This window comes from Perca fluviatilis, chromosome 3 (genome assembly GCF_010015445.1).
Source record: "Perca fluviatilis chromosome 3, GENO_Pfluv_1.0, whole genome shotgun sequence".
Classification (NCBI taxonomy): Eukaryota; Metazoa; Chordata; class Actinopteri; order Perciformes; family Percidae; genus Perca; species Perca fluviatilis.
In genome coordinates, this window is record NC_053114.1 from 33,426,467 (window position 1) to 33,451,024 (window position 24,558).

General features: G+C 41.8%; 2 protein-coding genes across 6 annotated transcripts in view; one reads left to right on the plus strand and one right to left on the minus strand.

The window, feature by feature from the left end:
- Positions 1 to 207: 207 nt before the first annotated feature.
- On the plus strand, positions 208 to 6,736 carry LOC120556203 (isocitrate dehydrogenase [NADP], mitochondrial-like). Its single transcript, XM_039795645.1, has 11 exons — positions 208 to 438; positions 1,744 to 1,835; positions 2,299 to 2,464; positions 2,777 to 2,937; positions 3,036 to 3,179; positions 3,911 to 4,047; positions 4,253 to 4,404; positions 4,590 to 4,702; positions 5,820 to 5,917; positions 6,016 to 6,108; positions 6,224 to 6,736. Exons 1-11 carry the CDS (start codon positions 318 to 320, stop codon positions 6,306 to 6,308), a joined length of 1,362 nt encoding a protein of 453 aa, XP_039651579.1. The 5' UTR covers positions 208 to 317; the 3' UTR covers positions 6,309 to 6,736.
- A 3,608-nt stretch (positions 6,737 to 10,344) lies between these two features.
- znf710b (zinc finger protein 710b) overlaps positions 10,345 to 24,558 on the minus strand; it is a 34,525-nt gene continuing 20,311 nt past the window's right edge. The window contains exons 1-6 of one of the 5 annotated variants that reach the window (XR_005638776.1): positions 22,385 to 22,595; positions 19,165 to 20,751; positions 15,498 to 15,689; positions 14,655 to 14,826; positions 12,770 to 12,910; positions 11,997 to 12,134 (exon numbers count right to left, since the gene is read on the minus strand). Coding sequence is in view for 4 of the 5 variants with exons in the window: in XM_039795196.1 (XP_039651130.1) it covers positions 11,953 to 12,134; positions 14,655 to 14,826; positions 15,498 to 15,689; positions 19,165 to 20,751; positions 22,385 to 22,429 (2,178 nt within the window). In the remaining variant the exon portion in view is untranslated. Of the gene's footprint in view, positions 12,135 to 12,769; positions 12,911 to 14,654; positions 14,827 to 15,497; positions 15,690 to 19,164; positions 21,219 to 22,384; positions 22,596 to 24,558 lie in introns of those variants that run through there. The other 4 variants (XM_039795196.1, XM_039795197.1, XM_039795198.1 and 1 more) reach the window with 4 other exon arrangements.

Sequence of the window (24,558 nt, forward strand, 5' to 3'; positions counted from 1 at the left end):
GTATAGTTAATTAAGGGGGGCTGTCCAAGAAATTATAAACTAAACTAAACTAAACTAAACTAAACTAAACTAAACTTGAACTTCAACCACACTGAACTGAACATTGGCTACTCAACAAGCATACTTCATTGTGATTGGCCCGGAGCCGGTTTTGCTGGCCAATCATAGGAAAGCATGCTCTGTCCACGCTGAAGGTGTTCACTGACGCCTACAGTACGTCCTGCGTCACCAGTTTACCGGGCTCTACCTGTCTGTAGCTCATTCATAAGAAAAAAGGGTATAGTGTTGTCAGTGAGGTGAATAGGTTCCTAGTAAACATGGCGGGTTACCTAAAAGCTCTGACGGCCATGTCGAGAAGTACAGCTGCTGTTCTGACGCAAAACCCCGCAGTGCTCTCACCGGCCGCCGTCTGCCATCATAGGCTGCAACAGAGGAACTGTAAGTCAGCCGTCGGCTAAAACCACATCAATATGAATCAAAATGTATAAGCCTAGAGTAGTGCGCATTTTCAGCGAAGTTCACAACATTAGTGTGGCCACCTGTGTAACATACAGTATGGACAGGGTGAGTGTTTAATGAAAGAGTAGGCTATTAGGCGTCAGTGTTGAAACCATTTTGCTGATTGGCAACTAGCCACCACTAGGTCATCTATAAAAGATCCTGAACAGAGTAAATACAGTCCACAGTCCAAAACTGTATTCATTTAGCACTATTATCGAAAGCCTAGAAAAGAAAGTTAAAACAATATAATAGAAAGGAAGGAAGCTACAACAAGCTGTATCATGGTGAATACTGAAAAAGAAATTGAAGAATGGAAGATAAATTAGTTTAGTCTATAATAAGTCTATAATAGCAGTTGATGCCAGCCTATCTCGGCATGTGAGGCCACGTGTGTGTCAGGTACAAAAAGGGCTGGACAGGTAATTACTGCCATCAACGCGCTCATATAATCCCAAGGCCACTGTGCCTGGCAGAGTTTCACAGTAAGAATGAACCCTGCGTGAGCAAAGGAGGGATATAAAACCAAATGCTGGTGTGTTGTGTCATCAGTTTGTTCTCTGTACTACATTAAACGGAGTTATTTTAGAGATATTATCGATTTGTATTTGTATTTGTATATTATCGATATGAGCTTTCCTACAGGGATGTGAGTTTAACCCTTGTGTTGCCCTTCGGGTCCCAGTGACCCGAAGGGCAACACAAGGGTTATGTACTTCCGTTTACTTTGTTGAGAATTGCTCTCTAAACAAGGGTTAATACAGCACCTTAGTTCTTGTTTGTACAGCATTTTGGTCAGCTTAAACTGTGTTTAAATGTGTTCTAGAAATACACTTTACTTACTTTACAAGAAACAGGGTTTAGAGAGCAATTCTCAACAAAGTAAACGGAAGTACATAATCCTTGTGTTGTCCTTCGGGTCACTGGGACCCAAAGGACAACACAAGGGTTAAAGACTCCTTCCCAAATTGCAGCGGCAGTCGCACACAAAGCCAGAATGAATTCAAGAAACAAGAAGCGTAAATACAAGGCTGTGAATTCCGTCTGAAGCAATGAAAACATGCAAATAATGACTGCGTGAAAATGACCCTCCGGCTGAATGAATGTTAAGTGACTGCAGCAGCCTCGACTGTGTGCAAAAATCTTTTTGTTTCTCCTGAACATTTTTCAGTATCATCCCCCTGCAGCTGTAAACAACGCTGTAAAACATGAGAGCTAATGTAGGCCTAACTGTTCACTTTTCAGATGCCACAAAGCGCATCAAGGTGGACAAGCCAGTGGTGGAGATGGACGGAGATGAGATGACTCGAATCATATGGGAGTTCATCAAAGAGAGGGTACATGAACAGAGTCGTAAAGTGATTTAGACTTTCACTGTATAAGGAAACTGTAGATCACCTTATGAGCAAATTTGAGGATGTTTGTAATCAGCATAAAAATGGGTTATAGTCACCAGAAACACTGTGTGTGTGTGTGTGTGTGTGTGTGTGTGTGTGTGTGTGTGTGTGTGTGTGTGTGTGTGTGTGTGTGTGTGTGTGTGTGTGTGTGTGTGTGTGTGTGTGTGTGTGTGTGTGTGTGTGTCAGAGCTGCAGGAGGAATGGCAGGGAAAGTACTGGATCGTATCTGTCTGTGACAGGGAGAGGGACAATGCAGCAAATAGATTGTGTGTGTGTGTGTGTGTGTGTGTGTGTGTGTGTGTGTGTGTGTGTGTGTGTGTGTGTGTGTGTGTGTGTGTGTGTTTTCTGTGCAGTGTTGTCCTCATACAAATAACACATCCACATCTTGTACATGTCATGTCAGCTCATCCTGCCCAATGTTGATGTTGAGCTGAAGTACTTTGACCTGGGTCTGCCTTACCGTGACCAGACAGACGACCAGGTCACCATCGACTCTGCTCTCGCGACTAATAAATACAATGTGGCTGTCAAGTGTGCCACCATCACCCCCGATGAGGCCCGAGTTGAGGGTAAGTTTGACAAGGCCTAATTATACGCTAACTGTGCTATCTGTACTATTCTAGCTTTGTGTAGAATTTATACAGCAAATCAGACAATTTCTAGCATTGTAAAATGTTGAGAAATACAAAATATTTCATTTTTCAACCTTTAGATGCATTAGTAATAAAATCAGCTGTATGTGCGTGAGTATTTTCATAAGAATACATGTAATGGTACTTTTCTTTTTGGATCTTTTTGAGTGAGTTTCTTAACTTTTCTTGAGCCTTACTTTGAGTCTTCAAATGGCAAAAGCTTACAGCACATATACTTTTCTTTTTCAGAGTTTAAGCTAAAGAAGATGTGGAAGAGTCCTAATGGAACCATCAGGAACATCTTGGGTGGCACCGTTTTCCGTGAGCCAATCCTTTGTAAAAACATCCCTCGTCTTGTTCCCGGTTGGACAAAAGCCATGACAATCGGCAGACATGCTTTTGGCGATCAGGTAAGAAATGCGAAATGTGTGTTTTGCTCTTAACAAAGATGCATCCAAACTGATGGAGGAGCAATCTGACAGCTCAGGCTTGATGTTTGATCTCACAGTACAAGGCCACAGACTTTGTTATTGACCAGCCTGGCAAGTTCAAGATTGTGTTTGCCCCAGCCGATGGAAGCAAGCAGAAGGAGTGGGAGGTGTATGACTTTAAGGCAGGGGGCTGTGGGTTGGGAATGTACAACACTGACGAGGTAAGAAACAGTTTGTTTTTACATTTATTTACATGAAATTAGATACAAATACATCAATGCAATATTTATAGCCAGTTAAGCTAATTTGTTTGTGATTTTGAAATTTGGAGCGTGTTCTCTACTTTTTGATGTAATGTTCTGTGGTGTGATTGCTTCTGTTTAAAGCTATAGTGTGTAGTTTCTGTCTCACCCATGAGGAATTCTAAGTAATGACAACAAAACTGTTGTCTCCTCCACGCAGTTGTTAGTAGCCAAGGAATACACAGAGGATTTAAAAAAAACATGATGGATTCTTCAGAAGAGGTCATTATCTTCACTCGAGCTTCTGCACGGGAAAGTCACCGGACGCTAGAGCTAGGCAATATATCGTTATTATATCGATATCGTGATATGAGACTAGATATATTTTGGATATCGTAATATCGTAATATGGCATAAAAGCGTGAAAGCACCAATAGTCAAAACTACAATATCGTTGCGGTATCAATATTGATGTATTTGGTCAAAAATATCGTGATATTTGATTTTCTCCATATCGCCCAGCCCTACCGGACGCCACAATCTTCTGAACATAGAAATAAAGAGAGAGTTGTGTGGAGCTGATAGTCTTAATTAGCTTTGTAGCAACTCATTTGGAAGTGGCTTGAATGTAACGGACGTTTATTAATATCAACAAGTTACGCACTATAGCTTTAATATCTGAACCATATTAATTTAATTTCTTTGCACAGTCCATCAGTGGATTTGCTCACAGCTGCTTTCAGTATGCCATCCGGAAAAGGTGGCCTCTGTACATGAGCACCAAGAACACCATCCTCAAGGCCTACGACGGGCGCTTCAAAGACATTTTCCAGGACATCTTCGAGAGGTAAGATACTGAACAGATGATGATTCAGACTTGATGTACTGGATTGTTTTATTACATTGCTCAAGGAATAGACTTGAATAGACTCTTGAGCAGACTGTCATGTGGTGAAACCACATGAACAATGAACGTACAATGTACAATGAATGTACAATGGTCAGGCCACTGTTAAGGAGATGTGAACATTTCATTATTTTGTCTTTTTCAGGATGTACAAACCAGAGTTTGACAAGCTGAAGATCTGGTATGAGCACCGTCTCATTGACGACATGGTGGCCCAGGTCCTGAAGTCTTCTGGAGGATTTGTCTGGGCCTGCAAGAATTACGATGGAGATGTGCAGTCAGACATTCTGGCTCAGGGTTAGTGCACTTCAATTTGATAACGTAATAAAGTTGTTGGATTGCCCTGCTTGCTCAGCAAAGGCCACACGGTCACAATGGCATATTATTTACATCTGAGCTACTTGCCATGTTTTGTGTGTGGGCTTATTTTTGTGAATTTGGATTTCCGTGTGATGCGAGGTTTGTCTGTGCGTTGTGTCCAGGTTTTGGTTCTCTAGGTCTCATGACGTCAGTGCTAGTGTGCCCTGACGGAAAGACTATCGAGGCCGAGGCTGCCCATGGCACCGTCACCAGGCACTACCGTGAACACCAGAGGGTAAGAGCCACCAGGCCACACTGCTGGCTGAGACTTGGTGTAGTTAAACTTGTGATTCTCCACTTACATTACACATTCTCTAAATAACCTTTATTCAACTGAGTGTTAAAGGTGCTGTAGGTAGGATTGCGAAGATCCAGGACTTAACCAAAAAATTTGAACATCGACAACTTCTCAGTCCCTCCCCCCTTTCTGCTAAAGCCCAAACGGTCTCCTAAGCCTCTCCCCCAACAAAGGGAGAGCTGTGCACGATAGAGCGCTTGTGAAGAGGGGGGAAGAGGAGGAAACCTATCTGCAGCTTGTGCGCGGGGAAGGAGGAGGGGAGGACGCTATGAAATGCATGTGCCTGAGGCCCTGAGCAGTGATTGACACGCGGTTAGACACCCCCTCTGGCCCTGATTGGTGCATCTGAACAGTGAGCGGTGGATTTTTGCAAATCACACTACAGGCTGTAGGTGGTGCCAGAGGAGCCAGATTTTTTTTTTTTAAATGACCTGCTTCATGTAGTTCTACTGGAACCTAGGGTCAGTTTCAGCAAATATGACAGAAAGTTAGTTTTATAAGTCTTACCTACTGCATCTTTAACAGTCATTGTGATTTCACTCAGTTTAAGCTTATTGTAAAAAGGAGCATCATTAAATGTTAAATTGTTTGTTTGTAAAAATAATTGTTGAATTTTAGAACCAAATTATACTAAATTGCAGTTCACAAGTTTCAGCCTAGAAATGATTAAATACAGCATTTGTCATTTCTAGATCACTTTTGTTAGGTGTTTTTTTTTTTATTATTATTACCACAGGCAACCGGCTAAATGTATTCAACATTATGTCATTATGTGATATATTCAGCAGAGGTTGAAAGCAGAAATTTTTTTGTCAGTGATCCATGTCATTAATAGTTAATCCCAAATTATGCTGCAAGTCCTTCAGAATCAAACAGACTAGACTCTCCATTTTACACATTTGTTACTCAGGAAATGTATTCCATAAATCCATGGTAAAAGAGGCAGAGATACTAATGTCTCCATCCAAAGTAGCATCAATGGACCTGAATTGCAAAGCAACCACAAGACATGTGGAAGTTTCTGTAACTAACCTTAACTGTCCTTGCTTTGTAGGGAAAACCAACCAGTACCAACCCGATAGCGAGCATCTTTGCTTGGACCAAAGGACTGGAGCACAGAGGCAAACTGGACGGAAATCCTGATTTGATGAAGTCTGTTATCTGATGGTTCAATGTCATTTACTCATGTGGCATATGTTTACGTAATCTTGCAGCGTAATGATTTGTCACTCTGCATTGTCGCTCTCCAGGTTTTCCCAGACGTTAGAAAAAGTCTGTGTGGCAACAGTGGAAAATGGGGTGATGACCAAGGACCTTGCAGGCTGCATCCATGGCTTGGCCAAGTGAGTTTACATTTTTAGATCCCTCAGTCATGGTCTATTTTTTGGAAACTTTTTTTTCCTGATGTTTTAACATGAGGACATATTTTATAATTTATTACAAAATGTGATCTCGCAGCTGCAAGTTGAATGAACATTATGTCAACACATCGGACTTCCTGGATGCTATCAAGACCAACTTGGACAAAGCTCTGGGCAAATGAAGAGCAATCAGAAGAGACACTTGCCAACGTAGAGAGACGAACCCCTCTTTTTTACCCTCATTTGTATGAATCTTTGTATCCAATTTTGAAGGAACCAAGTTTGCTATTTTTGGTGCCATGTTTTTTATTTGTACAGCTTACTGACACATAACTGTGCTCATGTTCCTCCTCTACCTTTTCTGTTGCGGTCCAGTTTTGTATTGCACAATTACGTGATTGTACTGTATACATTAATATTAATGCTTTTAACTTACAATGGCCATTTGAAGACATTTCAGTCTTTCAGATTTAATTAGATCACATCTTCAGGTAACACTATGTACAAACAAGGACCATAACATGGCATGTTTTGCACTATAAGTATAAATATTAAAAAGAAATAGTGATAGTCACTTAATAAAATGCAGTGTATGAAGATGCCTTCTTCTGCTTGGTTGTCATTTTGTTCTTATCTTCAGCAGCAACACTAACCCTAATGAATGCCTAAGGGATCCTAATTGTTTTATTGACACACAAGAATTGAGCCAATATAGCCAAATATTGCTTTTTGACATGATTTCAGACTACAACAAATACATCAAAGTAAGGCATTTATCAGTTTCTGACTTTGGGGAAGTGGGAACAAGAGTCAAATTCCCCAAAACTACTGTATCTCTGAACTATCTCTTTAACCCAAACCAACACTTTTATAGGCTATTCTATATGATCTTCTAATAACTGATGTAATACTTTTTCACTTCCATTCACTGAGCATCCCCTGAAACTGTTGGGAGCCCACCTCCCACTTTGAAAACCTCTTAGTTAGGCAAATAGAGGTGTTTTAATTTAATGTTAGGTGACAGAGGAGCATTTTTGTTTCAGTTTATCAAACTGTCAAGAAAAAGAAGAATGTTTTAAGTGTTTGAGTTGTCAGAATAGCACTGGGAAGTATTGATGTGATCAGTGTTGAACGTGGCAGCTTTTACTATTGAGCCCTCTGGAGGAGCTTCAAGAATGATTCAATGAGACAATGGTTAGGGAATGCAAAGTAGTGCTTAACTGAAGCCTCAGTGACATAACCTCATGATTCTAATGTTGAACCTGTGTTGAATCCATAATTCCTCCAGAGGGCGCTATAGAGGTTCCCTCGCCTACTGGCAAATCTGCATGTTGAAGTCAGAAATGGTAAATGCCATTCACGTGCAATTTCATTTCACATTTTCATTTCATGCACTTGCAAATATGAGCCTCTGTCTAGCAGTGCATTCATGCAGGGCTGTAGTAGGTGTCATATGCAGCCTCCATTGAGTGGTGTTTGCACCAGCAGGGGGCCAGACCCGATGAGAGTTTTGGCAAAAGCTCTTTGCTGTGGTGACAACTACACTATATTACCAGCAGGTGTCGACATGGTCACAGCCAGCCAGACATGTACTACACTGTACTGTGTATAAAAGCTTCACTGTACAACTCTGAAAGATGCACCGTTTTAAGTTTACGCTGTTCTTGTTTAAAATAGCTCCTGGGCAAAATTGCACCAACGGATCATTAATCATTATTGATAGTGGCTCCAGTCTGCTTGTAACACAGAATAACTGAGGCTTGCTGCAGGAAGACAATTCAGATTGTGTCAGAGTAAATTGCCAATCCCAAATTGCCTACATTTACTTTCTAGCAATGTTTCTGTTCACCTACTGAAGAACACTTGGGTTTTATTATGTTATCCCAGATAACAACCTATAAGACCAAAGTAGACAAAAGCAAAATGTGCCTTTGGGAAGTACAGTATATGTGAATATGATGTCATGAGGCCGGGCTGGTAATCTAATTAAAGGCAACTGGAGTATGCAAACATACAAACACTGACAGAACAATGGTTGGTATGATATTGTGTTATTCTTGCTGTTCATTTTCATTCTACAGCATTTGGTACTCAAAAAAACTTGACAGAGGTTAACTTTATAACTGAACCACTGCCCAGGGAATATACTTGTCTCTCTCTCCCAGTCACTAAAAAGGCAAAGAAAATGAACAAGGTGCCTCTATCAAAGAATTACCAGAAATTTGCATTTAGATTACCTTTCCCCCCACTTTTTTTTAATTTCCTCCTGGAGGAACATTCCTGTGAAACTGTTAAGTGCTAAAAGACCTCCCACTTAATATGATCTGCAGCCATAAAAGAGTCAAATCTTGGAGAAAATTGTTCAATCGCGTCCTGGGAAAGGATTTCCTATGGAAGTTTAATCCGTGCACAATGCAAAGCATCCGTGAAACAGTATAGAACCAACCAATGAGTGCACATTTTACAGTGGGAGTGTTTGCACTGGAGTAAATGAGGCTTCAGAAAGACCACAGAAATAACCCAAAAGTTACAACTCAGTTCCCACAACAGGCAACGTGTCCTAAAGCAAGACACCAACCTCCTGCCAGCTGACTGCATAACATACATTTGTGATTAAGGGATTACCATTTAATAAGGGAAGTTACCATGCAGCATGGTGGCCCAATGGTTAGCACTGCAAGAAGGTTCTGGGTTCGAATCCAGGTCGTTACAGGGCCTTTCTGTGTGGAGTTTGCATGTTCTCCCCATGTTTGCGTGGGTTTCCTCTGGGTGCTCCGGTTTCCCCCACCATCAAAAACATGTACTAGGTTGATCAAGGCACTGGCTCAGATCTGGAGTTGGTCCCTGGGCGCTGTGATTGGCTGCCCACTGCTCCCTTGAGGGATGGGTTAAATGCAGAGAATGAATTTCGCTACATGTATGTGTATGTGACAATAAAGTACCTTTACACATCATAAATAAGTCAGACACATGGGTCTGCCTTATTTATTTGTATTTATTAAATGTCCCAACAGTTGTTTTTTTTGCACTTTTGTCTCATTTAACATTAGTATGCTAACATGCTCACAATGACAATGCTAACATGTTGCCGTTTAGCATAATGTTTACCATGTTCACCAACTTAGTTTAGCACATTGGCCGGCTAACATATGCTAATTAGCGCAGACAACAGCTGAGGCCGATGTGGTAATATCCTTCGTTTAATAAGTTAGAGTAATCGTACACAGATCCACTAAACCTCAGTTGGACTGGTGCTGGATACACAAATCAATATAATTGCAAGAGGAGTACCCACATACTGGAATCAACGCTCCCTTTAATTGTATTAGCGACGTTTGAACCAACTACAGCTCTCAAATATCCACAGGATGGAAATGAGGGATCATACTCATGATTGTGATTAGATGATGATGTCACTGGCCATTTTGCTACATCGTTAATGTCCCTCATTCATTGTAGCTTTTGTATGGTCATTCTGGAAGTTTTGACAATGATATGGTATCTAAAACAACAAATACAATCACACTTGAAGGGGAACACATTCTCACCTACTTTGAATGTAAACATAGCAACTTGTGTAATATTGTAAATCTCTTTTTATTATTAGGTAAGTTCCATATTCACATTTTCCAAATCAACCCCATGTTTTAAACTATTCCAAATTGAAACTGACATGTACTTTGAGTCTCTTAAATTGGTAACAAATAAGGTATTTTAATAACCGATATCTACTCAAAATTATTTAACACCTGCTGTCACTATCTTTAATGAAGCTTGCAAATCTGTCACTTCTTTATTTTATTATTGTATTGATTTCTGTTTAAACTAATACTTCTGACTATACGTATGATACTTTATGAACTGAGATGACTGATTGTAAATTGAATTCTAAATTTAAAAAGAAATTTTAAAATAATGTCCCTCATTTTCTTCTTGTGCGTTTCTGCCTAAAAAGGAAAACCTGTAGTTAGTCAAAACAGCATTAATAAAATTAAATGGAGGTGTGTTTCCAGTGTGCGGATACTCCTTGTATATGTGATATATTGTATATCATTTGCTTTGAAGTGTTCAATCATAAACCAAAGTGTTGGACAAATTGCAAATCTTTCCAGATTTCATTCTGAAAGGGACATGAATGTGTGAACCAAATTTCATGACAATCCATCCAATAGTTGTTAAAACAACTGCAATAGTGACAAATTAAAACATGAGTCTCCACCATTTAAACTAGAGAACCTTTATTAAATAAGTCATGGTCAATTTCCATGAGGTCTCAGTTTGATATTCCTCATCTCAAAGAAGAACTAGCAGACGGTTCCTCTGGTTTAGTGTGCATATCAAGGCTGACCTGCATGGCAGGACAGGGGGAGCTGACTGTCTTCCCCAAAACAGAATTATGAATAACAGGACTAGTGTCAGTCCACTTTCAATTCAATCATACAAAATGTAACCTGGGCCACCAAATAATTTTCTCTTCTTTTAAATCTAGACTGGATGTGATAGCCACTCTCAGTGTTTTTCCCCCCATTGAGAGGGGAAATATCTTTCTGAATTAAGTGAATTGAAAGTGAAGTGAAAACAGCCCTGGATTTAAGATTGCTGAAACTACAAACAAACAAAAAACCCAAACTGCTGATTCTCCATCCAAACTGCTCATTCTTCAATTCACATTTAAACTGACAACTGTGAAATATCCATTTCAAGGAAACTGCAGTTTACAAAAAAGAAACTACTGAGAAAGCATATCTGTTTGTGTTTATTAATATTGCCGTTATGGGGGTTTGGAAGATTATAAGATCTTATTTCCCCCAGCTCTTCTCCTTGAGGCAAATGAGTTCACTCTTGCTGGAGACAGCCTTCACAGAAAAATGACAGGTCTCAATAAAAAAAAAAGAAAAAAAAGTGCTTTGTATTGTTCACTCTGTAATTCAAAAACTTTGAGCAGTATATTCACTACACGGGATAGAATATTAATGTAAAGCTAAACCATGTGAGACAAAAACGGTGTGTAAACACACTGCATGTTGCAGGATCATTTGTACAGTGGCAGGGATTTACATGTCGGTAACATTGTTTTCTGCTTATCAGCCGACATGAGACAGTAGCAACTTTGGTAGCAAGTGCCCTGGCAAGAAAAAGGCTACAATGTCCTGTGCAGAAAGCACACACGCATTGAAAGAGCGGCCTGTTTAAAAGGAGGGCTGGGCAGGAATGGGTAACTACAATTAGGAACTGTTTAGTAAGAGCATTCAAACCTATGAATATGTTGTGACTATGTATCAAAAGTTCAATATACAGTGAGTAAATAGCTGACATGGTGGAAGCTTAGTTGCAAATGTATCTAGCTGGCACTTTCAGTCAAAAATATAAGGGCATACATTGGTTGTGGATGACAAAAAACATGGCAAAAATGGTAAACAAATTTCTATCACATCAAATGTAACTGATGGCTCTGCAACTTTTCTTTTCTTTTTTTCTTCTTCAAATAACTGATACATACACACAACATACAGATTTGACTGTCTGCCAGTGAGAGTCTTTGAGACGGTAAGCGCAGTAATCCCAAAAAGAATGAGCTTCAGACCAGCGTCGGCAGTTTCAGTGTCTCTGCCACAGCAACAGAATTGAAAGGTGTCCCTTGAAGTGCGTCTCCTTCCTGGCCTCCCAATCAGAGTCCATCAGTTCTGGCTCTTCTGGAAGGAGGCCAAAACTAAAACAATCCCTGTCCCCAGTGTCTCCCAAAGCCTTGACAACAACTCTGTAATGTCTTTCGGTCTTCAAAAAGACAAAAACAAAAACATAACATGTTCATCAGTTTATCACCACTCAAGGTGTAGTGTAGCTGCTTGTATCCTTCCCGAAATTGTAATACTCCTCCATGTCCTCCATGTTTGCTGTAGTGAGTTTAGTGAGGTTTTGGGAGCCACCATTGTCCATATTGTCTGGTGAGGTAAAGCTGAAGTTCTGTCCTTCATACTCCCCCTGGCTATCCATTTCTGGAAGAACGTCTGGGAAATACAAAACAAACAATAAAAGCATTAATAAGTGCATTTCCAAAGCTACTTACCACGTACAATTAGTGTCATCATGCTGCAGATATCCCTGGGCCACCAGTGTTCAGGGTAACATATCCTGTCTCACATTGTTTTATTACTTTAATGTTAATAGATATGGGTCCTTGCTTTGAATAAAAAAAATTAAGGAGTTATTAATTTCATGATTGTGCTACAAAAACCTCTGACTTTTATATATATATATATAGATATAGAGAGAGTTGTTTTTTGTTTTTCAGATTAAAGCCCCTGAAGTTTTTCCCTGTACCATTAGATATGTATGATTAAAAACAGCAACAATGAGTGCCCTGATAGCTCAGTTGGTAGAGCAGGCGCCCATATATAGAGGTTTACGCCTCAACGCAGCGGGCCTGGGTTCGACTCCGACCTGCGGCCCTTTGCTGCATGTCATCCCCTCCCTCCCCACTCTCTCTCTCTCTCCTTTCATTTCTTCAGCTGTCCTGTCAATAAAAGCCTAAAAATGGCCAAAAAAAAAATCTTCAAAAAAAACAAAAACAGCAACAATGACAGTTAAAAGGGAAAAAATATCTATAAGTCACTAAGTAAGAGTCTAACACTCAACAACTCACTGTGCGGGTAAGATTTGATCAGATATGATTGGCAGTGGCCAGGCTCCATAAGAAGGCAATCCCATAACTGTCATCAGATTCTGATTCAAATATCGATAAATTCTGCGTGGAGGTACATGACATCACCCAATCCATCTCAAACTAGTGAGACGAGCATAAAGGGGAAACAAAACAGAAATCTCTCATGTTTGGCAGAAAGTTGTGTGTTCTTGTAGGATCGTGTGGCACATAGTAAGAAGCTCATTGAGGAAATAGGTTTTCTGGGCCTTCAACATTCCTGCAATACTTGATGTTGCAGTAATTGTAAACACATTACACCAATAAATTAAACTTTGTCTGAAAAAGTGAAAAGCAGAAACAAGCGAGATTAAGTCAATTATACATTAATGCAGCAAAAAAAAAAAAAGAGCCTTTGGTATGATTGTTGCCTGAATAAAAAGAAAAAAAATGAATTACATCACTGATCTATGGTGTCTGAGCAAAATAATACCGCATATTATGAAACAGTGTCGGCATCTTAGACGGAGCATGACGGGCTCCAAGGATATTAAAGTGCTCATATTATGCTTTCTGGCTTCATCCCTTTCCTTTATTGTGTTATATATCTTTTTTGTGCACGTTATAGGTTTACTCAAGTTTCAAGGTTCGACAAAGTGAAAAAGCCCAAAGTCCACCCCAAAGGGACTTACCATCTCCAACAGAAAACTCTGTTCACAAACTGCTTCAAACAGCTCTTTACTCCAGCCTTTACTTCCGTACAGTGCGTCACTTTGTAACACACGTTATAATGCTCGCCTAGCTGCTAGCATGGCACTCCCTCATTCTCTGCTTCTGACTGGCTAGTAGTCCTTACCTAGCTACTGCTCATGTGCGACTCCCAACAAAGATGCTACAGAAGTGTGATGCCTCGCTCTGGAGCTAAAACAGAGATCTCAACACACAGGGTGAAAAGAGGAGCTGCAGCAATATGCAGTCAAACAAAAATATGGTGTTTTTTCTTTTTTTAAATTAAACCATTTAAACCTATTCTGATATAACCTTTAAATACAATTATGAACCTGAAGATGAGCATAATATGAGCACTTTAACACATTCAGGCTGTGCACGCTGATGGTCTGTTACTATCAAATATTAATTCAAAATTATAATTACAATTAAAGATTTATCACAAACAATGTTAATCACTTATATTTGGGGGCATGTCTGAGTTTTAGAGCTTTGATGTAGGCTTCCAAGCTGTATGACCAGGCATGTAGCAGGTTAGTGATCAGAGGCTCACTCCAGTGAATTGTGGACTCAAGTAGAGATTGGCAAAATAGTCAGCACTGCTTCTTTACTTACCATTACTGTATCCCCCTTGTTATTTGTGTTGCATGTATAGGTACAAGTGCCAACAACTAACAATTTAAATAATACAACCATATAGTTTTCTGAAAAAAATAAAGGTGGGGGGTGATGATGGTTATTTAATCAGTGGGTTTGTCGGGCAGATTTCAGACCAGAAACACAAGCAAGTTCCATTTTTTCTGGCTTCAGGCAGCTACAGCCCAGGACGTTTGAAGCTGCTATGGCAACAAGTGAGCGCTGCCGCTAGCATAGCTTCAGATCAACATTCCGACCAATAATCACTTACATAATTACAATTTGGCACATCCAAACAAAATCAACAATGACCACTAACAGTCATACCCCTTAAGGCCTTAGCTAATGATAGCAATTCATTGCGGTTAAACAAAGAAACCGCGATTTAAAAAATAAAAATAACAATAGATTAGACAATTATGTAATAATTGTTACAGGCCTAGTGGAGCTTAAACATTCAATCAACCTTCACTGGATAAATAACAGAACAGTTTGTGTGACAACAAGGTGCAGCCGGCCTCACCTTGTCCTTCTGGTGAGACGTCCATGCCGTGCTTGACTTTCATGTGCCTGCTGAGGTTTCCCTTCAGGTTGAACTTACTGGTGCAGTAGGGACACTTGAAGGGCTTACTGCCAGCATGGAGATGCATGTGGCCCAGCAGGTTGTACATTCTGTTGAAAGACTTGCCACATACCTGAAAAAAAAAGAAACATAACCAAATATATTGACATTTATGAACACAGACTAGCGCTGTGAAATGTGAGTAATCAAGAAAAACGATTATTTTGCACATTACTTCTTGCAAGTTAACTCTTATTATATTTTTATATTATAACGAGAAAAGTATGGAGGGAAATTTCACAGGTTCAAGGTGTTTCACTGTTTTTTGAATTTGGTAATGAACAAAAGCAACGTCTTTCCAAAAGTCAATGAGTCACCGTGTGAAATAATCGTGATTTCAATATTGACCAAAATAATCGAGATTATGATTGTTTTTTTCCATAAATCGAGCAGCCCTAACACATACATAAACTAATTTAAAAATATATGTATACGTCAAAGTAGCTGCTTGTACATGTTGAAAACATCCTGCCTGATGACTGTTGCCTCAAAGCTCACAGTTGGATTTTCTCCCACAGTAAGAATGTGGATTTCATTGTAGCAAAACCACTGATATCAAAGCGTATTATCCTTATGAAATTTCTCATCCTCACAAAATCCTGTAATATTAAATTATACTGAACTTCAAATGCGCCATTACATTTCATTTCACACCAAAATGAATTAGAAAATCTTGCTAGTATCACCCAGAATATTATCTTTTTTATTTTTTTTAAATAAAATGAATCAAGTTCAAACACTCACCTTGCATTTGAATGGCTTCACAGGCAGGTGGACGATCATGTGGGTCTTAAGGGTCTGTTTCTGGATGAAGCTCTTGAAGCAGACGTGACACTGGAAGGGTCTGACGCTGTTGTGGATCAGCATGTGCCTCTTCAGGTTGGCGGACAGGGTGAACTCCCGGGAACACACGTCACACTTGTGGCCTTTCATCCCCTGCAGGTTCCAAAGAGCAGGAAAGGGTTAATCATTCAGATATAGAAATGTGTACTGTTTTTTCCTCATCACATTGTTCACTAAAAATGAGACAAGTGGATTTATTGCTCAATTCAACGATCGTTTGAACTGTTAGGGGGAGGTGCGAGAGAGTTGAGAGGATGCTGGGTGATGTGAAAGGGACAGGTGCATTCTGGTTTGTTGTTAACGGGATGCAGTTGATTGTAGTTTGGCTGCCTGCTTGTCAACATAGTTAGCAGTTGGAGCTGCCAGTGACACACAGCTCAAGGAGACAATTAAGGTACTTTGAAAACATTAGCACCAGATTGAGCGTCAAGGATCGCAGTCCTTCTTTGAGTCATAACTAGAGATGCACCAATAGACCGGCCGCTGACCGGAATTGGCTGGTTTTCACGTGCTCGGCCATGACCGGCAACCGGCAGGTCAGTCTGACATATGCCGATTTCATGCCGGTCAATGCTACAATTAACTGACAACATAAGTTACAGTTCTCAAGGATGCACGCACACACGGATGCGACAGCACAGTCTCTTTTTCCTTTCTTTCAACTTTTCCGGTGTGACACGTGTGTCCCCGCTATTCTCGCACATGTAGGGAACCTTGTGAATTAACCTGCAACATGTCAGCTGTTTGGAAATTCTTCAGCGTGTGTGCAGAAGATAAAAAGTTTGCAATATGCAACACCTGCAAGGAGAAAGTAGGGCGTGGAGGGACGACACCAAAAACCGAAATCACATTTTTTTAGTTGGATATTGGATGTGAAAAGAAGGAAATGGTTCTAACATTGCACTTTAGATGTGTGTGAATTTCCCAAACCAGGAGTAATTTATATAGTTCTATTTTATAGTGATCCATTATCTGTTCAAAAAATGTTCTATGTTCTGTGCAAAATGTTCTATTAAAGAATAATTATAGAAAATAAATATTTGCGTGTGCTGTAAAGTGGTTAGAAAATCGTGGTAAGAATCGGCTAAAATCGGTATCGGCTGGCCTATCTCAAAGTAAGTCGGAATTGGCCTAGAAAGTTGTAATCGGTGCCTCTCTAGTCATAACTCAGTCAAATCTGAACATACAGACATGATATAAATATTTTAAGATTCAGAGTGACTGGCACTGTTCATTAAACCGCTTAGAAATCATAAGAAATACGCCATTCTTAACTCCAGAACTTGGCTAAGAATATGTTTTATCAAAGTCATCCAGTGATAATTCTTCTGTACATCCATAGGCATATTGCAACCAGAAACGGCTGATAGCTAATTGGGCACATTTTAAATGGTGTCAATTCGCCAAAAATGTAAACAAGGGTGCAAAAAAGATTGTAGCCCATCGCGTAACTCACTGAATTCATGGCAACATTGCACTTCCTGTTTACATCCCCCAAAGCATCACGGGAACTGTAGTTCCAAAACAATGAGAGATGATTATCCGTCATAGAAGTAGTAAGACTGAGGAGGGGCCACAGTGTCAAATTTTGAAAACCCCTGGCTTAAATTGTGCTACTGTAGCCTAATATCTAATGTCATCCACAAAACAACAGGAACGTTTTTGTCAAACATGCAGGCCACAGAAGAACATGACGGCTGTGATGGCAAAGCAACCGTTTGCCTGGGGTGAGAGTGGCAGTTTTGTTGAACATTTTAACCTAATGATATTCACATCCTGCCTGTGAGAGGTCGATCATTTGTTTGACTTTATCAAAATTCACGGCAGCCATTTTGGGTATACTAAAATAGATTACTACAGTGGGGCTTTCTACGCATCCTTATTCTGTTCTTGTAATATTCTCAACCACACGCAACAGTATATGTACAAACATTGAAAAGCAGAACACATGAGCAGACAATTCCTGACATCTAAGGCCTTGAGGCTTGTCTCAATGAATGTGCTGCTGCACCATACACTGCACTCTGCAGTTAGCACACAAACAAGTGGATCTGAATAACTGGATTCTGGTTTATGGAGAAGAACAAATAAGTATTACAGGTCACCAGTGGGTCGAGAGACGATGTTTGTATAAGCCTGACAAAACTGGCAGACTGTCCGTCTCCCCACAGTCTGCCCACCTGTGCTGTGTTGCTGTTGTCCACCAGGGGGAGCAGTGAACAGACATCATCAGGCTCAAATACAAAAGAGAACATTCTCTCCACTGAGAATACTGACTGCTCTCTCATTTCCATGATGATTGTGGCTCAGGGTTTTTGTTCCCCTGAAAGTGATCACATTTATAAATCCTTAGGAATTCAGCATTTTCTTGTGTGAGTTATATTAGAAATGCCATCTATCCGTTGCTCCATCTATCTGTGGGAAGTAAAAAGTCTAGCAATTTCCAAAAAATGCCTCTTGCAAAAGGTGAAATGAAGAGTGCAGTTTCAGAGAAATGTCAAGATGTCACATGTTGTGTATTTTAGAACAACAAAACGATCAAGGCCTAAAAACTGGACGAATTGAGGAAATGATAGTCCTGTGGTAATATTAAATTAATTGTGCTCCCTCAGTGTCCTCATCTCCCTTTTCCTCACCTGTGTGTGTGTGTGTGTGTGTGTGTGTGTGTGTGTGTGTGTGTGTGTGTGTGTGTGTGTGTGTGTGTGTGTGTGTGTGTGTGTGTGTGTGTGTGTGTGTGTGTGTGTGTAGAACACACAGGGGGCACTGAGCAATTACAGACATTTCATTCAGTCAAAGTCTATAATGAGGAGTAGGCTACATGAAGATGCTCAGTATTGTGCATGTACAGACTCAAATCTTTGTGAAAATGCAGCACTGAACAGATACCTATTCTACTTCTCATTTCCTTAATTAAAACATTTAAAGTGAAAGGGACTTTTTTTTACAGCTTACAGGAGAATTTTCTCAGATCTGTCCTTATTTGTTAACATGAACAAACCTCTTTCAAAAAGGTAGAATCTCAAATTCTCCCCAGGGCACACATCCTGGAGCTTGCTCTATTGAATAGAGAATGAGTGATAAACTGTGCTCAGGGTTATCCTGATCCAGACTTGTTAGCACTACAATGAAAAAAAGCCTTATATGGACAGAAAAAAAACAAGCAAAATCTGACCTTGGTGTGGGACATTTTGCTGTTTCCTATCCACTTCTGTTCTGACCCCAGAAATCCCATGGTAGTTTTAGTCACAACAAAAGTCAGACCTAAAAACACAACGGACGCAGTACAGAGTATGGACGCCTGCCAGGGTAAGTTCTCCTACCTGCCTACTTCACCCAGATCTCAGTGGGTAAAGCACATAAGATGAACACAGGTGTGGTAGCCACCCTTTGCCGATCTGATAGTTCCCCCTTTTTTGTGTGCCTGTTTGCTTTCACTCTCTATTCTCATTTTCTTTTACATGACAAAAGAAAACCCCTTAACAGTCTCATTATCTATGCAGGTTATATGTATAGTGCGCCTGTAACTAGAGCAGTCAGGAAGTCTGGGTTGGAGCGCAAGTGTCAGTACCTTATGAGTGAGCGAGTGCTGACGTAAGTGGTGGAGCTGCACAAACTCCAGGCCGCACTGGGAGCAGGTGTAAGGCCTCGGGCTCTGGTGCTTCAGCAGGTGGTTCTGGAGCTGGCTACGGTAGGCGAACGACTTGTTGCACTCCGTGCACTGGAAGGTGTGGGGGCCCTGGTGGCTGGTTTGGTGGCGTTTGAGGTGGGCGTAGGTGGGGAACTCCATGCCACACTGAGAGCAGACATGACAACGTCCGCGCTCGTGCTTCACCTCGTGCGCTCGCAGCTCGCTGGGATAAGCAAAGCCGCGGCGGCAGAAGCGGCAGCTGTAGGGCTTGACGTCAGTGTGTTGGAGCATGTGTCGCTTCAGGTGGCTGGTCTGGGTGAAGCCCTTCTTGCAGACGGTGCATTTGTGGGGACGCGTGCCTTGGTGGGTCAGCAGGTGCGTTTGAAGATGACTGGGCTGCTTGAAGAGCTTCCCGCAATGTGGACAGGCGTGTGGCTTGATGCCATTGTGGCCCAGGATGTGCGTGACCAAGTTGTATTTGGAGGTGTACGATTTATCACACATGCGGCACTTCCAGCGCTTCAGACCATCTCCCACATCCACGCAGTAAGATTCATCGATCTGGATATTGATATCTAGCCGGTCCACTCTGCGGCCGCCGTGGCGACGAGGAGGCTGGGGGTGTGGAGGCTGCTGATGCTGCGCTCCTGCGTTCCCATCCGTCCACATCATGTTCTGGCTTCCGTCTTCGTACTCGCCCGCCATGCCCATTTCGGCCGAATCATAGCTGCCCACTTCGCTGGTCTGGAAGTAGCTGCTGATGGCTTCGTCCTGCTGGGTGGGCTTCATCATGTTGTTCCCCTGGTGTTCTACCTCTTCTTCGTCCTCTCTGCCACCTCGACCGTGGCCCCCCATAGGGCGCTGGCTCTGCAGTCCTCTGTGGCCCTGCTCCCCTCCTCTGTGGCTCACCTGGGGGGGAGGAGGGTGACCGTGTGTGTTGGCTTGCGGCTGGTTGGATGCTTCCCGCTCACACTCTACACAGTTCTTGTTGGCGCCTCTGAGGGTGGCTGGATCCACCTGTACCAAACCACCTCTGGTAGCCAGATTGTTAAGCATGTGGACACAGGAGGACATTGCAGAGTTCACCACTTCTCCTTTCACATGGGAAGAGGACACATGGGATGAGGACACGTCACCGCCTTGAAGGCTGTGGCGATCGGGGCCCACCATTTTCGCATCCGGATGTTGAGGGGGCCCCTGCTGCCACCTCCTCTGACTGCAGCTGGGTTGCATCTGTCCGTCTTCTCCCAAGTTGTCTCCCAGATAATCTCCGTTGGCTCCGATAAGCTGGTCTGCGTACTCGTAGTCGACGCCGTCTACTGGTGGTGCGGGGGACTCTTTGGGTTCGCCGGTGTAGAAGCCGTTGGGTGCAATGGTAGCGCCGAACACTTCATTCTGGGAGATGAGACCTAGCACGGCGGCCTGGGCCAGGGACAGCACGACTACGGGGTCTGTCTGTGTGCCTATGTCCACCAGCCTGGCCATTACCTTGGGCTCACATCTACCCAGGCGCCGGCTCGCCTCCTCCTGGAACAAAAAGTGACACAAATAGGCATCAGCACTGCAAGGAAGCAATTATCAAAGTATATCTGACTATAGAGATCCAATCAGCAAATTGAGGTTGTTCTAACTCATTCTACTACACGTTATTGTGGGGGGGAAATGAATGAAATGTCTTAAGTTTAGATAAAGGTCTGTTTGTTGTTTCAGCCAATTTCTCAACTCTAACTTATGAACAAAATCAGTGTGGAGAAGCTAAGAAAACAATCAAGAACACAACCTTGCTTGCTCTTGATAACTTGAAAACAGCATGCATTTGTCAATACACGACACTTAGGCAACGAACAATCTAAATTAAGGCAGAAAAGTAATGACAATAATGTGGCTTCAGTCACACTACATCATACTGTCCTTCAATGAGAATGTGTCCGTCATCAAAAGTGATCCAATGAGGAAAAAAAGATGTCGAGGCTCATCATCCAATCAGAATGTCTCTTTAAGCCGGTTGTCGACAGAGATAGGAGAAAGACACAGAGAGAGAAAGAAATGGTTGATTCAAATTTGATTGATTTAAAATTTGTGAAGGAGCCCTTTATTGCAAATTGGCATCTAGGACTGAGACACAAACACTATGAAAGACAACTTCCTAATCCAGCGTGCTAACCATGTATGGCTCTGTGTGTGTGTGTGTGTGTGTGTGTGTGTGTGTGGTGTGTGTGTGTGTGTGTGTGTTGTGGGGGATTAGATGGCCTACTGGTCTACACAAAAACACACACATTCAAGTGCAAGAGGGGGGGAAAAAGAGAAAGAAAAAACTGAGCAAGATCAAGAAATAAAAAAAAGAATGTAAAAGCAGGAGAGGAGACAAAAACAGAGGAGAGCAGAGAGAACACAGAGGGAAAAGAGGAAAAATCAGAGACAGAGGGAGGGAGAGAGGGAAGCAGGAGAGAGAGAGAGAGAGCTTAGAGCAGGCAAGAGTCTAGTGGAGGGGAGGGGGGAGAGAAAAAAAGAAAAAAAGAGAATACGAAAGGTAGAGGGAGAGTGAAGGAGAGATAAGGAGAAGAGGGGGTGGGGGGGATGGAAAGAGGAAGGCAGAGAGAGAGAGAGAGAGAGAGAGAGAGAGAGAGAGAGAGAGAGAGAGAGACGGACAGACACTGGATAGGGAGGGGGAGAGCTGAGTGAAAAAGTGAGAGGGTGAGTGTGGCAGCAGTCAAAAGAGAGCAAGAGGAAGAAAGAGGAAAAAAAAAAAGATATGTAGAGACAGAGAGGCAGGGAGAGGCAGTGAGCAACCAGGAGACAGAAGGAGAAAGAAAATGACAAATTGAAAGCCAGACAGAATGAAAGATTAAAAGAAAATTGTGAAGTGAAAAAGAGCAAGTGAGAGAAAAAGAGGAAGGAAGAAGAGTTTTTTTTTTTTGTTTTTTTTTTAAAAGCTCAAAAGAGGGCAAATAAAGTCAATACCAGACACAATCCTTAATTAGTGAGAAATAAGAAATCTGCAAAGGGCAACTTTAAAAACAAAAAAAAAACCTACAAAGAGCCAAAGCATCTCTGAAGGCAGCTTCCTACCTGTCTATCAGCTGGGAGGGGGATCAACCCATGTTGCCCACCACCTCAGTAAACTACCCAACATGCTACGAGTGAGAGCCAATAAACTCACCACGCTCCTCCTGCTGTGAGGTTTCAGGTGCTTTAAGGATCTCATTCTTCAGTGCGAGTGCTGAGTGAGAACAGGCTACGTTCGCCTCCGATTTATACGTGAGGGATGAGGGGAGGCGGGGCTAACATTGCCCGCCTCCACCCCGCTTCGTCTTCTTCTTCAACACAGTTTCAGCAGGGACTCTGGTCACACCAGCCAGACCAGACCAGACCCAAACAAACAAACAATATTCTTCCAACAAATCAGCGTGTGGCCTGTAGGTTTAAAAAACAAACAAACAAATAAAAACAAAAAAAAACGTGCAGCTCATATATCACACAAGGCTCCTTGCTAGTCTGATGATAAATGGGTCACCTCAAAGTCACAAGACACAAACACCACCAACAACAAAAAAAATAAAATCAACATCGTATCAGTCAGAAATTATGGCTCCACCAGGCTGACTCCCGCCGCACTCTCGCTCCCTTCTTCCATCTCCGTCTGTCATTCCTTGTCTTTGTTTCTTCCTATCTCTGTCTGTCTCTCTTCCTTTATCTATTGCTGAGTCTCTTCTCTCTCTCTCTCTCTCTCTCTCTCATTCATCAAGTAAGGTTTATGAGTACGGAAAAGTGTTGGAAGATTGTTTCATGCACAGATTTGAATGCAAGTGTGTGATAGAGAAAGGGAAAGAAGAACATAGGGAGGGAGGGAGGGGAGAGAGAGAGAGAGAGAGAGAGAGAGAGAGAGAGAGAGAGAGAGAGAGAGAGAGAGAGAGAGAGAGATGGAAGGTGACTGACAAGGATATGGGCGAATAGAAGAGAGGAAAAATGGAGAAAGAGAGGAAGCAGGAGTGGAAGAAAAGAATACTGAAGAAAAAGAAAGGGGAGGGGTGGAAGGGAGAGACAGAAAGAGAGAGAGAGAGCGAGAGAGACGGAGGGGGATGGGAAGAGTGGAGTAGAATGCGGTAAAAGAATAAGAAGAAATGGAAGATGGATGGAGGGAAAGAAACAGATGAGAGTAAAGGGACAGATAAAGGTATTGTGCTACTCTTAGCGATGCAGCAAACATGTCAACGTATCCCCTCTCTCCTTACACACACACAACACACACACACAAAACACACACACACACACACACACACACACACACACACACACACACACACACACACACACACACACACACACACACACACACACACACACACACACACACACACAAAAGACGTTTGAGGTATTGTGAAAAACTATCATCTCTTTTCACTACATCTCACGACAAGCAAAATTAGGGAAGCGTGGAGACATGAGATAGCTGCCGCGGAGCTGTGAGATGGGGCCAACGGTGGCCTGAGAGTTCACAAAGGTCATGCCAATGCAGAAACTGAGACAACATAAAAGCTGCCGACTATGGAGGCAAATGAGAAAACGGGAATCAATAGACTGACTGACACGTCCTCCCAAGAAATTAATACATGTGCATTACATACACAAAAATTACATTCAAGATGTCTTCTATATCAACACTTTGGATAGTGTCAACACATGGGAGGACTCGTGAATGGGTGCAAATAGACAAACCAAAGCCTGATTTACTTTGCTGGAATTCCCTTAGACGATGTGAGTCAATGGAAGCTAGGTAAGGGTTAATGCCCGACGAGGTGTCCAATGTCAGGTATTAATGGACGGTGAGGCGTGAACCGTCCGACGACATTAGTTTATATTTTAATTTGTTTTACAATCGAAATCTAAAGTTTTTACAAACAATAACTCTGTTTCCCTGGTTACGCCTGACAGTTTGACTAATACCTGGGACAATCATTCCCATCCTATAAAGGTTCTTATGCAATGCAAACGTTGTTCACTCCTCCAGGAATTAGGAAGGACCTTGCCTCCTTCAGCAACGGGAGATATTTATAGTCCGCTCAGCTACAAGACAGAAAGCTAACGCTATGCTAGCAAGATCCAAAGTCAATCACATTGTGTACAGTTGACAATCAGTAAACATAATTTGACAGTATGTTGAACAACAAGACAAGCTAGCTATCCAGCCATGTCACTGTCCCCAAAACAATATTACAACTTTTACAAACAATTTTATCCGTGATGTGTAACGTTACTGTAGGCCGCGTAACAGATTCACATTTCATTTTTGTATTAATGTAGCGCATTCATTTACAACAGTAAACTGTCAGTTTC

What these genes read in the sequence shown, in the direction of transcription:
- LOC120556203 (XM_039795645.1), top strand. Translation starts at nt 318, where the DNA reads ATGGCGGGTTACCTAAAAGCTCTGACGGCCATGTCGAGAAGTACAGCT. An exon ending in GACATGCTTTTGGCGATCAG is followed by an intron (nt 2,938 to 3,035) that starts GTAAGAAATGCG and finishes TTGATCTCACAG; the next exon opens with TACAAGGCCACAGACTTTGT. An exon ending in TGCATCCATGGCTTGGCCAA is followed by an intron (nt 6,109 to 6,223) that starts GTGAGTTTACAT and finishes GTGATCTCGCAG; the next exon opens with CTGCAAGTTGAATGAACATT.